This window comes from Macaca nemestrina, chromosome 10 (genome assembly GCF_043159975.1).
Source record: "Macaca nemestrina isolate mMacNem1 chromosome 10, mMacNem.hap1, whole genome shotgun sequence".
In the NCBI taxonomy this organism is placed as follows: domain Eukaryota; kingdom Metazoa; phylum Chordata; class Mammalia; order Primates; family Cercopithecidae; genus Macaca; species Macaca nemestrina.
Genome location: NC_092134.1, coordinates 15,713,912 through 15,740,825, shown reverse-complemented (window position 1 = coordinate 15,740,825; position 26,914 = coordinate 15,713,912). Strand labels below are relative to the sequence as shown.

Below are 26,914 nucleotides of genomic sequence, written 5' to 3'. Positions count from 1 at the left end.
TCCATGGTCTCCACCTTAGTGAATGATGCCACTCTCCATCTGGTTGCTTAAAGCAGCTATCTAGGCACCACCCAAATTCAATCCATGATCAAGCTCTGTTGCTTCCACCTCCTATGTGTGTTTCTGATGTCCATTCTCAGCTTTCATACCCACAGGCTCTGATTCAGTGAAGGCTGCCAGCATTTCCCTGGGTATTGGACATCCGGCTCCCATCCTCTCCTTCTTCATTCCATTCTCTACACAGCAGCCAGAGTGATCTGACTGATCTAAAACTCAATTAGGATTATGTCACTCCCCGTTCCCCCAGAGCTTAATAACCATCAATGGCTCCTTAGTGCACTGAAGATGAAATGAAACCTTCTTAACTCAACCTTTAGGTCCTCGCAGGATTGACTGTGCTTCCCTCTCTAGTCTCTTATCTCACCACCCCCAGCCTAATTTTTTCCTGACTCTTCATCCATCAGCTCCCTTTCCTCCCCCAACCCTTCTACATATTCTTCCATGTGGGCAATGTGTTCTTTTATTTTTGCACCTTTTTGCACATTCTTTTGATCTGGAACACCTCACCCTGCCCTTGTACTCAACCTTTAACTTAGGCTCAGGATTATCATCTCCTGGAAGCCCTCCCTGACCTCCCAGATTGGATTTGATTCCTTTTTTATTCCCACAGTCCTGTGTTTATTCTCAGAATAGCAGTTATCATACTTTGCTAAAGCTGAATGTTTCCTTATCTGCTTTCCACTAGAAAGAGAGAGTAGGGGCCTCTGGTGTTTTTAATATGTCCAGTATATTCTTTGATACTCCATCATGTATAAGATAGAGCTTAATTCTTCTCCCCTTAGGTGTGGACTGGATTTAGCAACTTGCTTTTAACAAACAGAATATGGTAGAAACAATGATATGTAAATTTATGAGACTAGATCATAATGACAATGAGGCTTGTAGCCACCATGCTGTGAAGTCATTCAAGCAGCCTATACACAGGCCCAAGGGTTGAGGAACTGAGGCCTCCTTCCAACAGCCGTGCGAGTGGGCCACCATGGAACTGGATCCCCAGCCTGGTGAGCCTTCAGATGAGACCACAGCCCTAGCCAATATCTTGACTGCAACCTCATAAAAGCCCACTCAGAACCAATCAGCTAAGCCATTCCCAAATTCTTGACCACAGAAACTTAAGATAAGAAATGTTTTCAGTGGCTAAGTTTTGGCATAATTTGTTACGCAGTCATAACTAATACAACACTGAGTCTTGTGTCCCCTGCATCTGCTACAATCCTAGCACATAGCAGGCAGTCAACAAATAGCTACTGAATAAGTAAATGAGTTGGGTAACTTGTTATGGCCACATAATCCATTGGAAACCAGGCACACAAGTTTGTTAGGGTCATTCTTTCTAGTATACCCTACTCAGATTCCTCCATTCTCACCCCAAAATCCAGCCACCTTGGCCCTGTAGACAGGTACACCCTGGCCCTTCCAAAACCATTGAAAGACTTGACAAGTGCCCCTCTGCCCAGGCTGTGGCTCTCAATGGCCAGGGCAGGGCCCACTTACCCAAGGGCAAAGACGTCAGAGTGCTTGGAGAAGGGGAGCTTATCCTCCTCTGTGTCGGGGGACAGCTGGCGGATGATCTCTGGTGCCAGGTGGCACAGCCAGCCATTCTGGATACGCAGTTTGTCCTCCCGTCTGGAGAAGCAAAGCACAGGATGAGCTCTGTTTCATAGCCCAGGGAGGACCAGCCCCCCTGGCCCTGACCCCATGTCTCTGGAGCCATCTCTGCTGCCCTTCTTGCTTCCCCCATTGAGCATTGCCTGACCACCTACTGGAGGCAGAAACCCAGTAGGAGGTACAGGGAAGACTGCTCTAGAGAAACACTCAGGATCCAAACCATCATTGAATTCCATTGCCTCTGAGGCACCCACCTTCTTGCCCATCTTCATTCAATGACACTGTGGATTCTTGCTATTCATGGCAGTTATGTTCTATAAAGTCACTGGAACATGGAATTAGTAGAATACTGAATCATTGCTCCTGGGGAAATATGTACACATGCACACATCCTTCACATAGTTTATAATTTTAAGCTCTGAAAACAACTTATCCTAATAGATTCTGTTTTATTTTACATAATAGACTATGAGGCTCAGAAGTGTTAAGTGACTTGTCTGAGGCAACCCTACTAACAAGTGCCAGAGTTGGGATTCAAATCTCATCCAACTGGCCCCAGAGGTGCAGCGTCTTATGCTACCCTGTGCTGCCCACTCTGGCTCAATCTCTGTCCTCAAGGATTCTCTGTATGAGGCCAAAACAGAGGCAGAGCATCCTTTGTTTGACCTAAGCTGGGAACATGTGCATCGGGCAACTCAGAGTTTTCCCCACTCTGCATGTCCATGAATAACTGTGAAAGTGCTGTGAGTATTGATTTGGGGGATTACAAATACATTTCAGTAATACACAAATAATGATAATCTACTGTTTTTCTGTCACCTATGATGCCTAGGTTCTGTGCTTGGCATGGAACAAGACCGACAAGGTCCCTTCCCTCCTGGAGCTTGCACTTTGGTAGGGAAAGGAGACAATAAATGAGTTCAATAAATAAGAAAAACTAAAGATCGTGATAAGCATTGTACAAATAATTAAAATAGAGGATGCATCAAAGACAAGACAGATCTTACTGCAGGTAAACTGTGAGCTAGGATCTACGTGACATAAAGGATCCAGCTATGTGAACAAGGAGAATATCTAGGCAGAAGGAGAAGCAAGGACAAAGTTCCAACAAGGGCCCCATTCAGGGTGTTCCAGAACTCTAAAGAACTCCAGTGTAATTGGAACATATCATCCCATCCTATGTATCAAAGTGTATACAACCACCTCCTTGCTGATGGGCCTTGGGCGGGCAGTTCCCTCTTCCACCATTATGAACAATGCTGCCATGAACATCTTTGGGTAGATACTGGGAATATCTCCCTTCACCCACATTAATTTATTCCTTAGGTAAATTCTTAGACGTGGAAGGAGGCCGGCTCCCTTCTTTCACTGGAAGTCCTTAGCAAGGCAGAGCTTTCCATTTGGGTCCGAAATCTAAGCAGACCCCGTCTGAGATCTTCATTGACTCAAGACTCCTAGGAACTGGCTCATTAACACAGGGGAAGTGAGCAGTCGGGGGGAGAGGGGGTGCATATCTCAAATCATCATTAAAAGTGAGGTCATGCAGGATGACAGCCTCTAGCATGAAGGTCTCTGTGGGGACCTGGGGCTGGCTAGATTCTTCCAGGGAGAGTTTCTGAGATGCAGAAGTTGTGACATGTTGCTCTCTCAAATGCATTCATTCATATCCCATAATCATGATTTTTGCCATATCTAAATACCTTTAAGAGCAGCATTGTACAATAGAACTTTCCATTATGACAGAAATGTCCTCTCTATGGTCCAATGTGGCAGCCACTAACCACCATAACTACTGAGCACTTGAAATGTGGCTTACAACTGAAGAACTAAACTTTTAATTTTTTTTTTTTTAAATTTTAGAGATAGGGTCTGCTGAGACAGCCTGTCAATCACCCAGGCTAAAGTACAGAGGTGAGATCATAGCTCATGGAAGCCTTGAAGTCCTGGCCTCAAGTGACCCTCCCATCTTCAGCCTATGAAGTAGCTGGGATTACAGGCACGAGCAACCGCACCCTGCTAATTTTATTTTATTTTTTGAGGAGATGTGGTCTTGCTATGTGATCTTGCTATCTTGCCCAGGCTGGTCTCAAACTCTTGGCCTCAAGGGATCCTCCAGCCTCAGCCTCGCAAAGCATTAAGATTATAGGCATGAGCCACTGCTCCCAGCCCTGAACTTTTCATTTTAATTAAAGTTAAATTTACGTAGCCACATCTGGCTAGTGGCCACCAAACTGGACACCACTGTTCTAGACTATCATGTACTAAGAAATGCATTTTTAACTTAAATATGTTTTAATAGGTCACTCTTTAGTGTGGCCATACATGGAGACTAGTGATTTTCTAACACACGTTAAAATTAAGATAGAAAATGTTTGTTCATGTCCTCCCCCAAATCAACTTGCAGATCAACACCTGTAGAAACACTGGGTGGAGGAAAGATCCCTGAATGAGACCCCAAGAGTTTGGGGCTCAGGGTTCCAGTACTGCAGTGACATTCACTAGCTGGGTAGGGCTGGGTGTGTCCCATACATGTAGTTCTTTTAGATCTCTTTCATTCCCCCTCCATCTTACACATGAAGGTAGCATCCATTTGCATATACTCAACTTTTTGTAGCACCCAAAACAGGGACTGTAGGAAAGGAAGCATATCTGGGTAACTGCTGTAATCGCAACTCTCAGTTGCATTTGGATGGTGGCTTACCACAGGTATCTCATCCTGGGCCACCCATCCACCTCCTGCATTCCCAGGCTAGGAGCAGACTGGCATGCATGCAACAGAAAAAAACTGTGGCCAGGCAGACACCATTAAATTTGTTCTAATTTAGGATTTCTCAACCTTGGCACTATTGACATTTGGGTCTGGGCAATTCTTTGTTGTTGGGGGGCACGGGGGCTGTCCTGGGCATTGTAGGATGTTCAGCAGCATCTCTGACCTCTACTTATTAGAGGCCATTAGCACCCCCCTTCCCCCAATCATGACAACTAAAAATGTCTTCAGACATCATCAAATGTCCCCTGGAGGAGAAAAATTGCCCTGGTTGAGAATCACTGTCCTAATTTATACAAAATAAGGAAACGGTCCAAATCTCAGTGTTTCAGGATTAATAACACATGACTTGCTCCTGCATTCTACACAAAAGACATGATGCAACACATCCTGTGCTAGAAACTACTACTCAAACTCACTAGCAAACTCTTGAGTCAGCAGAGTTAAATCAGCTCTTGCTTCTACAATCAGGAACACACACAGAGGTTGAAGGCTCCATCTGTGCTTACTAGCTATGGAACCTTGAGCAGACCCAAATTTCTATTTTCCCATCTGTAAAATGGGCACATTAATTTGTACTTCACAGAGCTGTTGCAAGGACTAAAATGAGACAGTGCATGGCACAGGACTGTGTCAGCTGCCAGAGCCACACAATTACTGGACATAATCATTACACATGTATATATCTGTTTACGTGTGTGTGTGTGTGTGTGTGTGTGTTTATCTTGAGGACTCAGAAGTGGATTTGAGACTAGAGGCCACAGTAGGAATGTCCTCCATGAAAGTCTTTGGCATAGGCTAGCCAACATTCCCCTGCAATGACTGGGCCACTGTGGGTGGAGTGGGTTGGGGTGCTCCTGCCCAAGGGAAGCTTCTCTGCTCCCATCTTTTTGCAAACACCCCTGCCACCTCTTCCTGACTCATGGGGTCAGCACAGAACTGGCATTTTGGGGCCAGGGCAGGAGGTGGAATGGTGGCCACGCAAGAGCCATCAGCCTGGGGCCGGTGTGGTAGGGGGCCGGGAGCCAGGCCTGGCACTAACACCCTGTGGTGCCCCATTCCCATGGCGATAGGCCCACTGGTGGCAAACCCAAATCATCTTCATTATGGTTATTATGATTAATAACAGGCTTTGGGAGGCTGGCATGACAGCACTGGCATCTAAAATGATACCTTTTTTGACGACGGCAGAACAGCTGTATGCTAGAGTCTGTCTGGATGTGCAGAACACACATCACTGGGCTGCTCCATCCCTGCCTCGGGCTGAGGGGTGGCCTCTCCCTGCTGGGCACCAAGGGCTATCCATACCCCAAGCTCTAATAACTGAGGGGAGGGCAGGAAGGCAAGTGACTCCTGCTGAATGCTTACTGTTTGTCAGAGTGCCCATCCCACTTAGGCCTCACAAGCCCACAATCTGAGGGCTACCATCCTGTTCTGTGGATAAGGAAACGGAGGCTCAAAACAGTTAAGTGACCTGTCCAAAGGGACAGAGCTGAGATCTGTTTGAGCACAAGTCTTTAAAACCCCAGGGACTAGGCACCTCACCCCAATTCTACAAGAATTTCTGGAGAGAACCATTAAAAAGCCTGGCAGGGTATGGTGGTGCACACCTGTAAGCCCAAGACCTTGAGAGGCTGAGGTAGGAGGACGGCTCAGAGGTTGAGGCTGCAGTGAGCCATGATTGCACTACTGCATTCCAGCCTGGGTGACAAAGCAAGAGATCCTGTCTCAAAAAAAAAAAAAAAGCAAAATGCTAAACTAAGCCTTCCTCATCTGTATCCCGTTTAATCACCAAAACAGCCTTATGAGGTAGGTGCTATTAATTAGTGCCTGCCCCTACTCCTATTTTACAGATGAGGAAACTGAGGATCAGGGAACCCCTAGGTGTGTGTTAATCTGGAATCTATCTCAAGGTATTATAGACTGAATTTTGTCTCCCCCAAATTTATTATGTTGAACCCCTAACCCTCAATTTGATTGTATTTAGAGATAAAGCCTATAGGGAGGTGATTAAGGTTAAGTGAGGTCATAAGTCTGGGGCCCTAATCCAATAAGATTGGTGTCCTTATAAGAAGAGGAAAGACATCAAAGACCTCTATCTCTCTCTTTCAGTGCACAGAGAAGAGGCCATATGAGGACACAGTAAGAAGGTGGCCATCTGCAAGCTGGGAAGAGAGCCCTCACTAGACACTAAATTTGCCAGCACCTTGATCTTGGACTTTCAGCCTCCAGAACTGTAAGAAAATAAATGTCTGTTGTTTAAACCCCTGAGTCTGGTATTGTGTTACAGCAGCCCAAGCTGACTAATACATGCACTCTCTAATTATTTGCTGACTGGCTGAGTGAATAATGAATGAGGGAACTTCCAGGCCTATCTCCTGAGAGATACTGGCCCTGCTTCCTGCAATGCCCAAAGCCTAGCCAGCTCCCTTCTCTCTCCACTCCTATAATCCAGCCCCCAGGTTGTTGATTAGGGCCATAGATGCCCCTTATTCAAGGGGTGTCTCCTGGCCTCTGGCTGCTGCACTGGGGGCTCCAGGCTGCAATGGGGGCAGTTACCAAAGATGCCTTTGCATAAACAAGAGGGAATAAATGGACCTGAACCCCTGAGGGGACTCTGTGGATCCCTAGAGCTACACTGGAGGTATTCATAAATATCGAGGCAAATCCACTACCTGGGAAACGTCCTGGGATTCATGGGACACCCAAGAGTTCCACCTCCCTGTCATGGTTTGCAACATGCTTGCTTTGGTAGAACCCACTTGCTACATAAGTTTGATTACCCTGAGACTGCCATGGTGTGAGGAAGCCCAATGTAGTCATGCAGACAGGCTGCATGAAGAGGGAAAAGCAGGAGATGAGAGAGACCCCATCAGTCCCCCAGATGTTTCAGCCAGCCCAGCCCAGCTGTGTGAATGAGGAAGCCTTCAGTTGTCTCCAATTTTACCACCCATCCCATTGTACCTACAGGACAAACTGAACACAAGAGCTCAGCTGAGCCCTGTCAACTCACAGAACCATGAGGGATGACAATACCTTGTTTTAAGCCACTAAGTTTTGAGATGGTTCATTGCAGCATAATATGTAACTGGAACAAGGATAAAAGCATAAGAAGTCATTGATGGCTACTTGTGGGTGGCCGGGAAATGTGAATTTCTTGTTGGGAGATGTTGCTGAGGGCACTCCCTGGGTTTGTGTTGACAACTTGGCTGGGGCAGGGGTGGGAGGGGCTGCTGTCTGGACAAGCAGACTGGAAGCCACATTGCCCTTGACTTGGTTGAACTAACTTCCTGGTTGACACTGGGTCTCCATGAATGAGCTAAAGGAAGGGATGCCCAAGGCATTCCATTCCATTCCATTCCATTCCATTCCATTCCATTCCATTCCATTCCATTCCATTCCATTTCTTTTTCTTCCTTTTCTCCTTGTGGCTTCAGAAAACTGAGTCTAAAGGCAGAAAATCAGAGGCCCTGCACCCCTTTCCTCCACCACAGGGAGAAGCCACTGGTGAGGAGAAAGGGAGAAGTGTGGACATGCCACCAGGAGGGAAGAATGTCTGCTTTTTATAAAAGCCCAGAAGCAAGTTAGAGAAAACTCTTACTGGGCCTCCTTTTGTCTTGATGCAAATACTTGGGTTCACAGTGAAGTCACCCACCATTGCATCCTTGCAGTTCCCCTGGGACACTGGGAAACTGGGAAGGGTATGAGTTCCCTGCCAGTGAACCAGGAACTTAACTGCTGCAGGGGAGTCAGAGGGAAGAAGGGATTCTACACGGTCTTGCCCTCCTGGGCTTCTTGGGTTCCAACTGGAGGGACTCTCTCCAGTATCTCTTGATATATTTACATATTTACTGCCTACTTACTGCCTTAGGGACTACAGATAGTTTTGTAGACTATGGTTAATCTTTCTTGGGTGGAGTAAAATCTGAAAAAGAAACTTAAGCATCTGTTTGGTCCTCATCACACAGAAACAGCTACGTGAAGTTTTGTCAAATTCCAAATGATCCGACTTATAACAGATTCAAGGTATCGCACAGCACAAACAAGATTCACTTTGTTGGCGTCCCTGCGGCATTCCTCAAAAAAAAAAAAAAAAAAAAAAAAAAAAAAAAAAAAATCAGCGGTTCTCAAAAGCAGCTGAAACGGAAGTAAAATGAGAGAAACTGTGGGCTTTCTGAAGAGATGCACCATTTGTTACAAAATGCAGGATTACAAAAAGCATGCAGAGGTTTCAAGTGAGAGCGAGAGCGAGACAGCGAGAGAGCGAGACAGAGAGAGAGAGCACAGTTCAAATTAAAAGTCACAAGGGTAGACTTTGTGAATTTTGGGTTATCTGAGATCAAGCTGGTTTTCACGTGGCCAATTCAATGCAGCTTGCTCTAGGGTGAGTAGTGGCTGAGAGTTAATTACTTAACGACAGTTAATGATTCTCCTGGGTGATACTGGGAGGTATATGCAAATTAATACTAATTACAACAACTCAGCAGCAGCTACCCTTTGTGGAGCTTTTGAGGTACATCAGACATTGGGTGGATGCTTGATGCTTGTTCTCATTTTATCCTCACAAGAACTGATTGAGGAAGACATCATCAAACCTACCACTTTTCTTGCAGACAAGGAAACTAAAGTTCAGAGACGTTGTTCGGCTTGATTAAAGTCGCATTTAATAAGTGGAAGGGCTGTGTCAGGCCATGGTTGCCTCTGACTTTAAACCCCTTGCTGTTAACTGTACTCTTCCTGTACTAAAATCAATTAATTCCTAGAAAACTTTGAGCAAGGCCTCTTGGGTGATCTCAACTTCCAGGTGAGTACTTAGGGTTAGAGGAGAGCCCTCCAGTTAAATTCAAGGGTGGGGGCTTTGAAAGATCTGGGGATGCTCTGTGTCCAATCACACACACTCAAAGACAAGACAGGTGAGCAAGGTGCTGGCCTCCCCATGGGGAAACACGGCATGGCCTTGGCATCCTGCATCAGTAGAGCAGCCGACCCACTCAGCTCAGCAACCTCAGGCCCAACCCTGAGTCTACGTCACTAAAGCCATTTGGACTAACTTCCCACCTCCTGACCATCATCTGTTAGGAAACTCTCCGGGTGCTCCCACCGCCTCTCACCTGCCAGCCTGCAGCACCCCAGAAATGCTGAAGAGTCCAAAGTCCGTGATGACCACTTTGCCGTTGTCGTAGAAGACATTCTTTGACTTGAGGTCCTTGTGCAGGATTCCCTTGGCGTGGAGGTAGCCCATGCCCTGCAAGAAGCAAGGAACAGGGAGTTGCCAGAGAACAACCTAAGAGCTCGCTGCCACCCTGGCTTGAGTTCACATCCCTTGTCCTGAAGACTTGGCTCCCTAATGGGACCACACTCAACAGTGGCAGGGCCTGGGGTCTGACCATGGGTCCTGGGGGAGAGGTCGGGGAAGGCATGGCAAGCAGGAACAGGCAGGGCCCCCAAGACACAAATCCATTGCCACTCTCAGACCACAGAAAGGCCATCCCCACTTGCTCATCTGATCCCTGAAGAAGCAGCAAAAGAGATCCCTAGGGAAAGGAATTCAACCAACCATTTTCATCCACTTCCCCTTTAAAGACTAACTCTTCTGCAAGACTAGTCAGACCTACTTAACCTATGCTGCTGCAGAAGGCACTGAGTTCCTAAACAGATGTTCATAACTGCTCATTAAGAACAGACAAAAGTCTATTGGAAGCCTCGTTCAAGGGCAAACATCTAGAGTGGCAGTGGTTTCTTTCTTTTTGCCTTTGTGAACAGTCGCATCGTTCCTCTTACAGCTTGGTCCTAACACCTCCAAATGAGAAATGAAAGCTTGAGTACAACTAATAAGGCACCTGCCAGAAAACACAGGATGTTCTTGTTTGTTTTAATCCAAAACAACACCCAACCATTTGATGTTTCCTTAGCAGCAGTGGAGAGAGAGATGGTTTCCACTCATGGGAGTTCAAGGCCTCAAGGGATGGTGGATCCTAACCAAGAGGGCTGAATAGCTTGTATGTGACCCCTGGTCCTTGCATAGGTCCAAGTACCATAGCAATGAGACACCAGATGGAAACCATCCATTGGTGGATAGTTCCTACAGATCGTATCGAGGCAGAATTCTTACTTACACATGGCCTGGCATTTTTCAGGTGAAGTCTAATTTCTTTTAAGTCCAGATTGGTAGTCTGAAATCCAACCATGAATGTTAGGAGTCCTGGGGTTGGGGGGCTTCTCTGGGGGAAACTGGGTCTTTCTGAGATTTAGGTAGGAGGCCCTAGAGCCGACAGTACCTTCACAATTTCTTGAGCAATCTGCCTGGTTTTGTTGACATCCAAGACGATTTTGGCATCCCTCACGACAGAATAGAGCGTCCGTCCCTTACAGAGGCTGAAAAGCAAAAGGACAAGATAAATTAATGGCAGTCGTTCAGAAGAGGGTGACCCATGACAGTTACTTCAAGTGACAAATGATGGAAGAGACACGTGGACACACCACTATTGTGCTTATGAGATAATAAGTCTGGGACTGGACTTCAGATCTGGTTCTGGGATGGAGATCTGGGAGGAAGTTCTTGTAGATTCTTTAGAAACTTGGCCAACGTGGCTGACCGACAAGGACACCCACAGAATCTAGCCTAGTCCAGAAATGGGTTTGCCACGTCCAGTCCATCCCAGAGGCTCACAGGTGGAAAGCAGCACATAAATCAACAACTTCTGGGTCCTCAGACACCACTCAGACAGCATTCTGTTGGCCATTCACACCAGCTGCATGCACTTGCCAGGAGTCAGTGTGTGAGGACAGTGATGAAAGACCAGTAAAGTGGTGGCTGATGTGTATTAAGTATCATCAGCAAACGATGCAGTCAATTGTTTGGACGGGGATGTGTAAACACCAGTAATACCACCCCCAAACCAGACGCCTGTCTAGCTAAAGAGTTTTTCAAACTATTTTCAGCCTCATTGAGTTCATTTCCAGGACCAGTAGTTTAAGATGAATGACAGGATGAAAAAGGACATTATGCAGTGAAAGTAACACCTTCTCATTTAGTCGCCTGTATGCTCATCCGTCCCGTTCCTCTGCAGTGAGTCCAATTCCCAGCACGCACAGAGCAGGCACCCACAAGCCATCACTGAATGAATGGATTCTAGATTCATCATAGCACTCCCAGCCCCTAGCACTGTGACTGGCTCAGAGTATGCAATGTGGGCCAAAAGAAGAAAGAACGTCACTGTGAAAATTAATTTTCCATCTCCATCAAAATCACTGTTTGAATCTTCCTCTTTTAACCTACGACGTTATTGCTAAAATACTCCTGGCATTGTGTTCATCCATTTGGTATTTACTGAGCCCTTGTCGTGTACTGGGCTTTGCTGAGATTGTATGTCCTGTGATTGAAGCAAGAACGCTGGTATCAGAGGGATCTCAGTTAGAATCCCAGCTGTGCTCCTTACTTACTGTCTTGAGATGGGTTACCTCACCTCTCTGGGCCTCAGTTTCCTCATCGACCAAAGGAAACTAATAATACTTAACCCTGTAGTTGAGTATGAGGATTGAATGAAATACAGAGTTGGAAACAGGCCTTGGCATCCAGTGGGAAGTATAGCACAGTGGTTAGGAGCATGGGGACTTAGAGTAGGACTAAGGGGTTAGAATCCTGATCTGTCATTTAGTGGCTGTGTGACCTTGGGTGGGTGCATTAACCTCTCTGAGCTTCAGTTTTATTATCTACAAAATGGGGCCAACAGCTCCTGCCTTTCTGAGTTGTCAGGAGAATCCCATGAAACCAGGCATGTAAAGGTATAGGCACCTCTCTATGCCTAGTACATTTCATGGTAACTTTCCATGAGATCACTGGCTATTGTAAGAAGTTGTAAGTGATTAACAAAATAGTAAACAGACACACATACACTTGTGCAAATATATATAAGTGACATATCTATATACATATCACACTGTTTATCTGTCCACCCATCCGTATACTCTTCTAAAATGCTACTGATAGCCACCTATGATCTTTAACATTTTTTCCTTCATCTGCTTAAGGTGAAGTCCCCAGGTAGCTGACTCACAGAAAGTCTGATTCACGTGTCCGAGGAGGTCACCCAGCCAGCTGGCAGGAGGCAGCCCAGAATGAGTCAGGGCTGGCCCCGCATCCCCTAGGTTGCTGTCCCAGGCAGGGTGTTTGCTGTGGCTGCTGGAGCAGAGGTGGAGGAAGAGTGGGCAGAGCAGCCAATTACTCCATGTTGACATTTCAATATTTGAGACCGTGGGCGGATTCCCTCCCCTGGATACTTTGTTCCTGAACAGCCACCTACACTCATCACAGGCCAAAGCCCAGAAATCACCCTCCCCACTGCAGACCAAAGAGCAAATCACCGCCAACAAGGCTCTAAGACTCCCCGGAGTCTCCTGCTCAGGGTAACTGCAGGTAAAGTCTCAAGCTTCAGATTTCCACCCCTTGTCTTCTTTCCCTCCTTACGTCATCTTTCCCTTCAGCAGCTACTGGTCTTTGCTTCTCTCACTCCCATATGACCTCAGGAGCTTCTGGAGAAACCACTGCACCAGTTTGGCACAGCTACTCAGGTGAAATATACATACAAATAATAACCTGATATGGTTTGGCTGTGTCCCCACCCAAATCTCACCTTGAATTGTAATAATTCCCACGTGTCAAGATCAGGGCCAGGTGGAGATAATTGTATTATGGGGGCAGTTTTCCCCATACTGTTCTCCTGGTATTGAATACGTCTTATGAGATCTGATGGTTTTATACAGGGGAGTTCCCCTGCACAAGCACCCTTGTCTGCTGCCGTGTAAGACATGCCTTTGTTTCTCCTTTGCCTTCCACCATAATTGTAAGGCCTCCCCAGCCATGTGGAACTGTGAGTCCATAAAACCTCTTTCCTTTATAAATTACCCAGTCTCCGGTAGGTCTTTATTAGCAGCATGAAAACAGACTAATACAAATCTACAACCAGCAATTCTTCCTCTAAGTAAGTACCCAACAGATATGAATTCTCATATTCACTCCTACACATGCACTAGAATGTTAACAGCAACCTGTCTGTTGGAATCCCAAACTAGGACCAACCAGCAATGGATTGAATGTTTGTGTCCCCAAATCTGTATGTTGAAATCCTCATCCCAGTGTGATGGTATTAGGAGGTGGGGCTTTGGAAGATAATTAAGTCATGAGGGCGGAGCCTCATGAATGGGATTAGTGCTCTTTTAAAAGGGACTCCAGCCAGTTCTCTTACTCTTTCCCTGCCATATGAGGATACAAGGAGAAGTCAACAGTCTGGAAGACGGCCCTCCCCAGAATCTGCCCATGCTAGCACTGGATTGTTGACTTTTCAGCCTTTGGAACTGTGAGAAATAAATTTCTGTTGTTTCTTTCTTTCCTTTTTTTTTCTTTATTTTTGAGATAGAGTCTCCCTCTGTCATCCAGGCTGGAGTGCGGTGGCACAATCTTGGCTCACTGCAACCTCTGCCTCCCGGGTTCAAGTGATTCTCCTGCCTCAGCCTCCTGAGTAGCTGGGACTACAGGCACAATTTCTGTTGCTTCTAAGCCATCCAGTCTGCAGTACTTTGTCATGGTAGTCCAAACTAAGACGCAACCCAAATGTTCGTCAACAGAAAAGTGCATAAAATATGATATATACATATAACAAAATATGTTCATGCTGCACTATATAAAAATAACCAAACTACTGCTAACTGCAAAAAGCATGGATAAAGCTCACCAACATAATGTTGAGTGAAGGAAGCCTGACACCCAAGACTACTCCATTTATATGAAGTGCATAAGTAAATGAAACTGACCTAGGTGCTGGAAGTCAGCACAGTGATGGCCCTTGTGTGTGTGTGTAGCAGGCGGTGGTGCTGGAAGGAGCATTATTAGGGGGCTGGGGGAAGGCAGTGTTCTGTGTTTTGATTTGGGTGCTGGTTACATGGATACACTTAGTGGAAACTCACGGGGCTGTTCTTTTATGATCTGGATACTTTTGCAGGTATGTTATCCTTCCAAAACATGTTTTAAAAAGTCATAGCCTGGGCAACACGGCAAGACCCCAATTCTACGAAGGATACACAAAAAAACTAGCCGTGTGAAGTGGCACATGCCTGTAGTCCCAGCTATTTGGAAGGCTGAGGAGGGAGGATCTCTTGAGTCCAGGAGGCAGAGGTTGCAGTGCATGGTGATTGCACCACCACAATCCAGCTTGGGTGACAGAGTGAGACCCTGTCCCAAAAAAAAAAAGAAAAAAAAAAGAGTAAGCAGGGAAAGAATTAACAATTAATATAATTAGTATATGGTGTTGAAATCTGTAAAAAATGTAAAGCAGCGCTGATACCCAAGGTATCCTTTTCTAAAGCCTTTACACAGTGAAGAGTATTTGCAGATGGGCAATGTCTACAGAGGAATTTGGGGCTCCAGGCCTGGCTGTGCCCACCTGGGTGTTTATCAAGAGCTAAGCTGGAGATAAGTTGAAGATGAAAGCTGAGCTTTAAAGATGAGCAGGCATCAGGCAGATGTCCAGGATGACTGAGGCTAGGATGGTCCCGGCAAGTCAGTTCAAGTGTCCACAGCAACTACTCTGAGCTTGGAATTCCTCATGACTAATAATGGTGGCCTAAAAGCCACTCGCAGTGTGGGATGTGGGGAAAGGAAGGGAGAAGAGGATGAAAGTTTACTGAGCATGTGCTTGGGACCTATATCACTTCCATGATTCCTTCTAGCAATGCTGCAACCCCTATATATAATAGCAAACCCTATTATATCTATTTTATGGGTAAGGATATGGACACCCAGAGGCCCAGCTTGTGGATGCATAGCCTTGATGGGAACCCACTCCCAATCTTCTTCCTGTCTTCTATTCCACTGTGTGGGTGCCCAGTTATCAGACATGATTCTTGAACCATTAATCAGGTATCACAGCTAAGGGAACAGAGGAGCACAAACTGAGTCCAAATCCTGACTCCAGCATTTACTACTTGCTGGGTGACCTTCAGATGTGACTTCAACCTCAGTTTCCATGTCTGTAAAATGGGTCCAGCAGAAACAATACAGGCTGACATGTCCTGGGCACATTCTATGTGCCAGGCAGTCTAAGGATAAGAGCCTTACAAAGTGGGTATTCTTGCTGTTTCTCATTGATTCCAAATATGCACATTTCTAAAATCAGAATGTGTCCTGCAATCATTGACAGAGCATAGTTTCATTGGCACTGTATTTCTTTCTTTGTAGCACGTAAAATAAATGGTGACTATTCTTTTCTTTGGAATGGGGTCTCACTATGTTGTCCAGGCTGGTCTCAAACTCCTGGGCTGAAGTGATCCTCCTGCCTCGGTCTCCCAAAGTGCTGGGATTACAGGCATGAGCCACTGCACCCAGCCTAAATGGTGAATATTCTAATTGAAGGTATCTTCAATGGTTCAATGAAGCATGGTATCAATCTCATTTTATAGATGACAAACTTGAGGCTCAGGGGTTAAGTAGAGCTGGGATGATTTTAATTTAATGTGTAAAAGTTGTATATATTTATTGTGTACTACATGGTGTTTTGATATATGTATATATGTGGAATGGCTAAATGAAGCTATTTCATTTATGCATTATCTCACATTTTTTTGTGTGTGGTGAGAACACTTAAAATCTACTCCCTCAGCAATTTTCAAGCATATAACATATTGTTATTGATTATAATAACCATGATGTTCGATAGATCTCTTGGCTTGTTCCTCCTGTCTAAATGAAGTTCTGTGTCCTTTGATCAAAGTCTCTCCACTCCCCACACTCCCCAGCCTCTGGTAACCACCATTCTACTCAATTTCTATGACTGACTGTTTTAGACTCCACATATAAGTGAGATCATGTGATATTTGTCTTTTAATTTATGTATTTATTTTGAGACGGAGTCTCACTCTGTCACCCAGGCTGAAGTGCAGTGGCGCCATCTCAGCTCACTGCAACCTCCACCTCCTGGGTCCAAGTAATTCTCTTGTCTCAGCCTCCTGAGTAGCTGGGATTATAGGTGCCTACCATCACACCCAGCTAATTTTTGTATTTTTAGTGGAGATGGGGTTTCACCATGTTGACCAGGCTGGTCTTGAACTCCTGACCTCAGGTGATCCCCCCCATCTCGGCCTCCCAAAGTGCTGGGATTACAGGCCTGAGCCACCACACCCGGCCGTTATTTGTCTTTTTATGCCTGCCTTATTTCACTTAGCATAATGTCCTCCAGGTTCATTCATGTTGTCACACATGATAGGATTTCCTTCTTTTTTTAAGGCTGAATAACATTCCATTGCATTTATATGCCACATTTTCTTGATCCATTCATCTGTTGATGGATTCGGGTTGATTCCATATCTTGGCTATTGTGAAGGGGGTTACAATGAACCAGGGAGCACAGATCTCTCTTCGACATGCTGATTTCCATTCCTTTGGATAAATACCCAGTCGTGGAATTGCAGGAACTGGGGTTTTAATGCAGGCCACCTGGATCTGGAGGCTATGTTCTTAAAACCCGTCTTTTGCTTCTTAGCAACTTTCTCTGAGTCTCTGGCATGTCATAAGCCCTCAGAAAGTGGTAGCTGTAATGTCACTATCCCCATCGCCTATGGCAACGAAGATTAATGAGGACTGCTGGTAGTACAGTCCATCTGGAGGTCAGTAGAAAGTGTTTTAGTGGCTCAATAGTGTATTTAGTACCTCTCTAGCTTCTAGCACACACACGCACATGCACCTCTCGGTATCTCTCTACAACAAAAATCATCTTTCTCCAAGAAGAGGGGCAAGGCCTGGGAATTCCCCATCTTATCTGCAGGTGCCCCACCTCTCCCAGCCTGGCCTCAGGCAGTGCCCACAAGGCTGCCCTTTGAGCCCCTATCTCAGGTGACACAGAGAGCCTTTGGCTAAGATGGCACTGTGGGTACGAGATGTTTATTATAAACCAACCTAAAAGGGGCTTGTCAGAAACAATGAGATAAAACCATCTAGAAGGTTTGTCTCTGAGGGCCTCTGTCCAGACTGGCTCATTCTGCCAAAACAGTGGCTGGGACAGAAGCCTGGATGCCTGTGGCAGCCATGTCCTTTCCCTCCTCCAAACGCCTCACCACCAAGCCCAGGCACCCGGGCCAGGTGTGAACAGTGGGGAGCAGGGGCTTTTCTGGGAGCAGCCACCTCTGAGGACTGACACCCTGGCTCCCAGCCCAGCTCTGTCACCCCAAGCCCCCATGGCCTTGGGGCACACGCATGTCATGGAGGCACAGGCTCTGCCTCTATAACCAGGAGTGTGGTGAACTGAATAATGGCTCCAAAGATGTCCACATCCTAATCCCTGGAACTGGTGAAAATTTACCCTACATGGCAAAGGGGACTTTGCAGATGTTATTGAGTCATACTCTTGAGATAGACAGATTAGCCAGGCGGGCCAGATGGATGTCACAAAGGTCTTCAAATGCAAAGGGGGAGACAAAAGAGAGAGGCAAAAGGAGATCTGATAGAAGAGGGAGCTGGATGGATGTGATGGGGGAGAAGGACTCAACCCACCATCACTGACACTGAAGATAGAGGAGGGGGCAACAAGCCGAGGAATGCAGGCAGCCTCTAAAAAGCTGGAAAAGGCAAGAAAACGGATTCTCCCCTAGAATCTCTAGAAGGAGCATAGCCCTGCCAACATCCTGATTTTAGCTCCATGAGACCCACTTTGGACTTCTGACTTTCAGAACCATGTTCTCGTTGTTTGTTGTTTGAAGCCACTAAGACAGTGGGGCAGTAAGTGCTGCGTCGTGAGCAGGTGTGAGGTTGAGATGAAAGCACACAAGTGCTTCGTCCAGTGTCCAGCTACAGCGTCTACTCCTTCACCAGCTGCTTGTATTATCACTAATAATATTACCATGAATATTATTGCTAATAAGATTTTTCTTCCTGAATGATGACAACGGTTCCTCACTGTCTCTCTGGCTTCCCCAATTCATTCTCCATCCGGTACTATGAGCAACTGCTTCAAAACGCAAAACTGATCCGGTCACTCCACTGCTACAATGACTCCACAGTCCTCTCTGGATAGACACCAGAGTCTCCCAGTGCCTGGAGGTCCCATGTAGTCTGGCTCCTACACACCGTTTTCCCTCTTCTCATATGACTCTCCCTGTCATTCACGGAGTTCCAATCACACCGGCCCACCTCCGAACCTTTGCCTCTGCCATTTCCTTGGCCTGCAATGATTTTCCCACTTGCCTCAAAAGCCTCCCATGGCCTCTCCAACTAGGTCACTCCCTCCAGTAGGTCCCTGAAGCACTGTGGACGCTACCTTTGCAACACCTGTTGTAGTTGTAATTGAACAGGTGTTGCCTGGAGCCTATGATGATGAACTGTCTCCCCACTGCAGACTGTAAGCCCTAAGAGGGCAGTTATATGGTTTGACTGTGTCCCTACCCAAATCTCAACTTGAATTGTATCTCCCAGAATTCCCATGTGTTGTGGGAGGGACCCAGGGGGAGGTAATTGAGTCATGGGGGCGAGTCTTTCCTGTGCTGTTCTAGTGATAGTGAATAAGTCTCATGAGATCCGATGGGTTTATGAGGGGTTTCTGCTTTTGCTTCTTCCTCATTTTCTCTTGCCGCTGCCATGTGAGACGTGTCTTTTGCCTCCTGCCATGATTCTGAGGCCTCCCCAGTCATGGGAAACAGTAAGTCCAATTAAACCTCTTTTTCTTCCCAGTCTTGGGTAGCTCTTTGTCAGCAGGGTGAAAATGGACTAATACGGGCAGGGACTGGGTTTATCTAGTTAATGTTACACATGTTATAATGTTAATGCTGAACACACGAATGAATGAATGAATGAATGAATGGATGCAGTGCCCTAGGCTGCTTCCCACGGCCAGAACTTTCCTTCCAGTATTCCAGGGAATGAGATCCCCACCATGGTGTGACAACCAACAAAACATAACAGCTTCTTTGGGGGCCCGCACCTGTGGTCTCCTTTGCCACAGTCCTCACCACTCTGTAATGTACCACACCTGGTCTACTTCCTACATTTATAGCACCTACCTAGATCCTGTAGGCGTTTATGCACTAGGCCAATGGTTAACAAACTTGAGCAGGCACTAGAATCTCCTGGGGAGCTTTGTTATAACAAAGGTGGCCCTACTCCAGCCACCTTTAACCTGCGACGGAGTTTCTGATGTGCATTTCTAACAAGTTTCCAGATAATGCAGATGCTGGGGGTCCAGGGAACCCCACTTTGAGAACCACTGCTCAAGCCCACTCTCCTTTTATGGAGGCCCAGAGGTCATCTGTTAAGTTCAAAATCCACTACATGGGTGCCAGAACGGTCCTGGCACCGTGTTCTAGGTGCAGAAGATATGTACGCACCACTGACCTAGTCCTTAATCCCACAAGCTGAAGGTCCAGTGGAGAAGAAAGGCGGTAAACAATAAGATAAAAGCAGATAAATAAGACTTCAGAGAGGTACAAGTGCTGTAAAGAGAATGCAGAGACTTATTGGATAGAGAGTAGATGGAGTTGGGGGCATCTTTAGCCACGGAAAGCCACTCTGGGGAGGTCATCTTTCTTCTGAGAGCTGAATGAAGAAAAAAGCCAGGCATGTGGAAATCTGGGGAGAGAACTCCAAGCTGGGGAAACCAGCCAGTGCAAAGGCCCTGAGGTAGGACAATGTGTGGCATGCTTGAGTAACATGGCAAAGGCCATCTGGCTGGAATCCAGAGTGTCTCCCAGTGGTAGCTCTCTACAGGTGTTTACCTTCCAAATAAAATACACAGAGAGCTGGGTGCAAATAGTCCGTGGTGCTGCCTGACTTGAGCTCACAAGGCAGTTGGTTTCAAAATCAGCTGTTATTTTAAAAAACACTCGAGCTGTCAGAGGGATTTACAACCCCTCTGCGGCCCCCTCCCTTTCAAGCATTCCCCACTTCTCACAACTCAAATCCCACTTAATTGTCCCATGCTCTTCCCCCCTCCCTTGAGCAAATAAATCACATTCCAAGTGACAGGTCGCGCACTCCATCAAATTCCAGCCTCCGGCAATCTCTAACTTCCAAGTTGCTCATGAATCTAACGCTCAAGATATTAAACCTTGGGACTCTGGGGCTTTATAATAAAAAATGCCAGGTTAGCTTCCTATAAAAATGGGACATGCCAGAAAGCAAGTGAGAAATGCCAGCTGTCTGCCACCTGCTTAACTCAACGTGTGTCCAGGAAATGAAGAGTTATAGAGTTCCATTAAGTAAGGGGCTGGCTGGGGAAGGCTCACATCCTAGCCAGACAAGAAAGATGACAATGGCCTGCCAGGCATCAGAATATGCAAAGACAGAGCCTAGTTGCCCATGAGGGCACTGAGCTTTTGTTAATGCAGGCCCTCCCTCCCCTCCTCCAGCCTCTGATATTGCTGCAAGGCTCAGAGAAGTGGGGAGGGAAATTCATATAAATACAAGTGGGCAGATCTTGAATGATTGCAAGTTGAAGAATACTGAATCAGATGTGCAGCCTACCCTTAGGAGATGCTGAGAAAATATGATGCAGCATTGGGGAAGAGCATGTCTCAGGGTATCTTTGGACAGTGTCGACAACAGCGGGTCCCAGGCTCGACCCCACAATGTGAGAGGAGGTAGAGGAATGCCAGGTTACCATTTCCCTGCAGTTCTTCCTGGAGTGACCTGGAGGCTCACACTTCCCAGTTGGCGTCCTGTGGGGTGGAAATACTCCCTCCCTATGAAGCCTAGACCGGAGAGGGCAGAAGGTCACCCAGATGCCCAGCAGCTTGGTGTCATACGGTCTGGGGCAGAAGGGATGGCCCCTAACGGGCAGAACCCCACATCTCAGTCTTTGAAGAGCCCAGAGCAGCCAGACTCTGACCTTTTGTTTGTTTGTTTTTTGTTTGTTTGTTTTTTTGGAGACACAGTCTCCCTCTGTCGCCCAGGTTGGAGTGCAGTGATGCAATCTCGGCTCACTGCAACCTCTGCCTTCCAGGTTCAAGCAATTCTCCTACCTCGGCCTAGAAGGGTAGACTCTCTTTCTGTCTTGCTAAATTCTTCCCCCCATAACTGAATCTGATTTTGCTAAGTCAAGAGATCAGAGGCGGCCGGGCGCGGTGGCTCACGCCTGTAATCCCAGCACTTTGGGAGGCCGAGGTGGGCGGGATCACAAGGTCAAGAGATGGAGACCATCCTGGCCAACATGGTGAAACCCTGTCTCTACTAAAAATACAAAAATTAGCCAGGTGTGGTTGTGTGTACCTGTAGTCCTAGCTACTCAGAAGGCCGAGGCAGGAGAATTGCTTGAACCTGGAAGGCAGAGGTTGCAGTGAGCCGAGATCGCATCACTGCACTCCAACCTGGGCGACAGAGGAAGACTGTGTCTCAAAAAAAAAAAGGTCAGAGTCTGGCTGCTCTGGGCTCTTCAAAGACTGAGATGTGGGGTTCTGCCCGTTAGGGGCCATCCCTTCTGCCCCAGACCGTATGACACCAAGCTGCTGGGCATCTGGGTGACCTTCTGCCCTCTCCGGTCTAGGCTTCATAGGGAGGGAGTATTCCCACCCCACAGGACGCCAACTGGGAAGTGTGAGCCTCCAGGTCACTCCAGGAAGAACTGCAGGGAAATGGTAACCTGGCATTCCTCTACCTCCTGTCACATTGTGGGGTCCAGCCTGGGACCCGCTGTTGTCGACACTGTCCAAAGATACCCTGAGACATGCTCTTCCCCAATGCTGCATCATATTTTCTCAGCATCTCCTAAGGGTAGGGCTGCACATCTGATTCAGTATTCTTCACCTTGCAATCATTCAAGATCTGCCCACTTGTATTTATATGAATTTGCCAGATCAGCCAACTCCTATTTATCACTTAATAGCTTTTATTAAATGTACTGCCCTTGGGGGAAAAAAATCAGTGTATTTTAAAGAGATACTTTCTGTCATTACCGTCTATCATTGCCAGATGGAAAGCTAGAATCCCTAACCCCAGGTACAGAGTAAAAATAAATACAATGAAAACAAACATACATTCAAAAACAAAGTGAAATCCTCGTTTGGCACTGTGGTCTGCCAACGGCCCTAAGGTTGGGGGCTCCTCTTTTTGTAAAAAAACAAAACAACAAAACTAGTTTAGCAAGTTAGAGTTAGAAAGGTATCACATCCTAGCACTGAACAGACACGTTTTCTTTTCTTTTTTTCTTTTCTTTTTGAGATGGAGTCTTGCTCTGTCTCCCAGGCTGCAGTGCAGCGGCACAATCTCAGCTCACTGAAACCTCCACCTCCTGGGTTCAAGCGACTCTCCTGCCTCAGCCTCCCAAGTACCTGGGATTACAGGCATGTATCACCATGCCTGGCTAATGTTTGTGTTTTTAGTGGAGACAAGGTTTCACCATGTTGGCCAGGCTGGTCTCGAACTCCTGACCTCAGGTGATCCACCTGCCTTGGCCTCCGGAAGTGCTGGGATTATAGGCATGAACCACTGTGCCAGGCCAACGACATTTGCCTTATTGTCACAATGATGGTGTGTGCAGGTGACAAGAAGGACTGACTGCTTGAATGAGCCGACATTCTCATGAGACAATATGCAAATAAAATAATAATAATAAATGCAAATTATAATTAGGGCAATAGAGAAGCAAACTAGGTGCTAGGTGCTTCCATTAATAGGATCACTGGGGTAGGTATCTCAGGAGAGGCAGCAGGGCCCCCCTTCCCACCACCCTGTGTTTTTTCAAGGCAAAGACTCTGCATTAACTTGTGACAACTTCTAGCCTGATACTCCTTATCAAATCCCTCCACGCAGGGCAGCACCGTCCTGTTTAGGATGATGACCATCTTTAGAGGGCCTACCAGGATGCCAGGCACAGAGGCGAAAGCTTTCTGGGCAGCACCTCGTTATATGCTCCTTATAACTCTCTAAAGTGGGTACAGACCAGGAGACTGGGACAGTAAGTCAGCCTAGTTAGGAGCATACACTTCAGAATCAGAACCACCTGAGACAATCTGCCACTTTCTGGCTACGTGATTTTGGGCAAGTTACCTAAAACCTTTGGAACTCACAGTGCTTTGTAACCTCTGAGGTGGGGACGTACAGTCTGAACTGAATTCATATTCCAAGGGGCTCCACCTTGCTTTGGAGATTCCCTAGCTGTTATTTTTTGAGGACAGGAAATAAGCATCTTGCCACTTCCGTCTTTTGCACAGGTGCGTGTGATCTTTATGTCCAATTTTAATACCCACTACTCAGCAGTACTTGCAGGTTAAACGAGATAAGATGATGGTCTCCGCTGATGGAGTTTTCTCCTGCAAGGGACTGCCCTGAGAAATTCTCATACCATCTCCCCTAGTAGGAGAGACACAATTTATAAATGAAGAAATCCATGCGCAGGAAGGTAAAAATTACCTGCGCCAGGGTCCCCCAGTGAGTAGGCAACAGGGTCAGGATTTGAGTTCAGGACTCAAACCTTCACCTCTTTTCAGGATTTCATAAGATCCCCGGGAAAAGATGACTTAGCAGAGCAGGTGACTCCGGAGATGCAGAGAGCCTGACCTCTGAACCCTCATTTGCTCATTGAGCTCAGCTAAGACTACCCCACTCCAACTGTAGGCCTTTCCTTCCACCCTCCAAATTCAGGGCAGGGCCATGTTAGTCCTTATCATGCATTTGCTGCTTTTGTTTGGGAATTCCCAGCTGCTACCCAGAGACAAGCAAAGCAGGCTGCAGGTGGCTAGAGCTAGAAGGTCTCCAAGCTGCTGGATGCATCCTTGTCCACACTGGCCCAGGGGAGGGGCCGAGGAACTGCTCTTGGAATGAGTGCATGGATAAACAGAGGAATGAATGACTCCTCTCCTCTGTTTTCTTGGGGATATGCGTCCGGCGTCCCCTGTAGCTGGGGAGGGCTATGTTTCATGCCAAGTGATACAATTTGGCTGTGTCCCCATCCAAACCTCATCTTGAATTGTAGCTCCCATAATCCCCATGTATTGTGGGAGGGACCCAGTGGGAGATCATTGAATCGTGGGGGCAGGTCTTTCCTGTGCCATTCTCGTGTTAGTGAATAAGTCTTACAAGATCCGACGGCTTTATAAAGGGGAATTTCCCTCCGCAAGTTCTCTTCTCTTGTCTGCCGCCATGTGAGATGCGTCTTTCACCTTCTGCCATGATTGTGAGGCCTCCCCAGCCATGTGGAACTGTGAGTCCATTAAACTTCTTTCTTTTGTAATTGCCTAGTCTCAGGTATCCTTCATCAGCAGTGTGAAAACGGACTAATACACCAAGATATGCTTTTACCTGCTGTCTTAACACATGAAATAGACCACGAGCCTAGCCCAGATCAAATTGGTAATGAACTTTGAGCCTCTTCCGTGAGCAAGGTACCACAGGGGCAAAAAGACCAAATAGACCCCTGGTCCTTCGCTCTAGGGCTAGACATCAAAGGATATCAACACACTGGGTTCTTTTTGTTGACTCACCAGAACCACACTTAGGTTTCAACTCAATGGTAGCCTGAATTACTGTTTTAAAAACTGTACACATATATATCACCTACTTCATATGCATTAAAAATCCAGGGAGAGGATAGCCCCCAGGGTGTTAGCAGAGCTCTCTCTGGCTACTGGGATTAGGAGGTTTTATAAGGTTTTTTTTTTTCCCTTGCTGCTTATCTTTCTTTCCTAATTTTTCCTCCAACAAATGCATGTTCCTTTTGTAAACTGAGAAAAAAAGGAAGAAATGAAAACGCCTCTGACTTCTGACTGGAGTAAAACCAGACATACATGTTTATTCTGTAGACAGTTTGGAAAATGTCGAGCCGGTGGGGAACTGAAATGAGAAAGTGGAGTCTGAACCAAATTCATACTCCCAGTAGCTCAGCCTTGCTCTAGAGACTTCACGGTGGTTACTCTTTGAGGACTGGAAGCATTTTTGCACCTTCTGTCTTTTCAACAAGGTTTAGCCCACTCTGGTCCTCTTTGGAAGTGGGCACACAACAAATGCTTGGTGAGTGCTGAAAAACCTAATAACACTCTTGGCCCAGGAAAGTTCGGTCCCTAATGAGGAAGACAGAGTTTACTGCTCAATTTTTTTTTTTCTTTCTAATAACTGTGTAGCTGGTAAGAGAAAAAAGGGCAGGTAGATGCGTGGTAGGCATAACCTCCACCTCAAATGGCTGTGTTCTTTCCACCCATGGGCCCCACAGCCCAAGAGGGCACAGGAAGGGAGGCTGAGGACACTGGGAGGAGGGCCTGTGTAAGGCAGTCAGCCAGGGTGACATGTGGGGGGCACTGCTCCCTTCTGCCATTGAGGCTGAGTCAATCTTGGACCTGTGGGTCAGGTCTGATCCTTGGTGAAGGGAGATGGAAAGATAAGGAGAAGGAGATGGAGATGGAGGTAAGAGGAAGAGGAGGCTGGGAAGGTATCTGAGCATGGAAACTACCTGGCCATGGTGTAAGACAACACATGTAGAAGAGAGAACAGGCATAGAAATGTTTTGAACTCAGGTTGTAGTCTAACGTTAGGAATTACTGGATCTGCTACTTTCATGGGGGAGATGGAGAAACCGGATTGCAGAAGGGGGATGGAATTTCCCAAGGTTGTGTTTTGAGTGACACAGCCTGGCTGCAACCCAGCTTTGTCTGAAGCTAAACCCAATGCTTGTAGACACAGAGCTATGCTGCCTTCTCAGAATAATAATGGCATTTGTGAACCTCCCCGTGAGGACTCTGCTGAAGGTTTTACATAAATTATCTCCATAGGTTGTAGTCCTAACCTAACCCCATGAGGCAGGTGTTATTCCTATCCAACAGATGAGGAAACTGAGACTCAAAGAGTTCAGGTCATTTGCCAAGGTCATATAGCTAAGATATATGAGGCAGAACTGGTATTCTACCTCAGTCTATTTGATACTAGGGTCTTAACCACTAAGCTACACGGCCTCTTTGGAAGTGGAAGGAACAAAGGCTGAGGAACAAGGGAATCGAAGTTTTCCAAGCTCCTGAGACAAGCCTTGTACTCATTCCACCCACACAAGAGCCCTGAGGGGGAACTTTTCATCCTCCCATCCCTCCAATGAGGAAGTAGTGGCTCAAGAGGATGAATGACTTGCCCAGTAATCTTCTGTGCCAGGACATGCAGCAGGAGCTGGGTCCAGTTTGCCCAAAGCCACTGGGCCTTCCACTGCTTCCCCCTTTTCTGAGAAGGCTTCCAGCACTGGGCCATCCCAGCACATGCCCAACTAGCCCACTATTCAGACTGCTGCAGGTCAAGGGTTTGCAGAGTGTAGAATTTGCAAAAGTGAAGATACTGAGACTTGCTAGAACCAGGATTCTGAGACGGGAGTTGCAAACTATGGCCCACGGACCAGATGTAGCCCAAAGCCTGTTTTTTGCATGACCCATTAGCTAAGAATAATTTGATACTCCTTTAAATGGTTGAAAATTTTCAAAAGAAGAGTAGTATCTTGTGCCATGTGAAAATTATATGAAATTCAAATGTCAGTG

General features: G+C 46.6%; 1 protein-coding gene and 1 long non-coding RNA gene across 6 annotated transcripts in view; one reads left to right on the top strand and one right to left on the bottom strand.

Annotated features, from left to right (window-relative positions):
- The window catches only part of LOC105495110 (uncharacterized), a 33,529-nt gene extending 26,835 nt beyond the window's left edge, over window positions 1-6,694 (top strand). Inside the window, exon 3 of the long non-coding RNA XR_011608784.1 lies at window positions 6,548-6,694. This is a non-coding gene — a long non-coding RNA (uncharacterized lncRNA). The remainder of the gene's footprint in view (window positions 1-6,547) is intronic.
- LOC105495091 (kinase suppressor of ras 2) overlaps window positions 1-26,914 on the bottom strand; it is a 520,600-nt gene that overhangs the window by 21,972 nt on the left and 471,714 nt on the right. For all 5 annotated transcript variants that reach the window (XM_024797056.2, XM_071071001.1, XM_071071002.1 and 2 more), the window contains exons 15-17: window positions 10,714-10,810; window positions 9,547-9,680; window positions 1,555-1,686 (exon numbers count right to left, since the gene is read on the bottom strand). In XM_024797056.2, coding sequence (XP_024652824.1) covers window positions 1,555-1,686; window positions 9,547-9,680; window positions 10,714-10,810 — 363 coding nt within the window. The remainder of the gene's footprint in view (window positions 1-1,554; window positions 1,687-9,546; window positions 9,681-10,713; window positions 10,811-26,914) is intronic.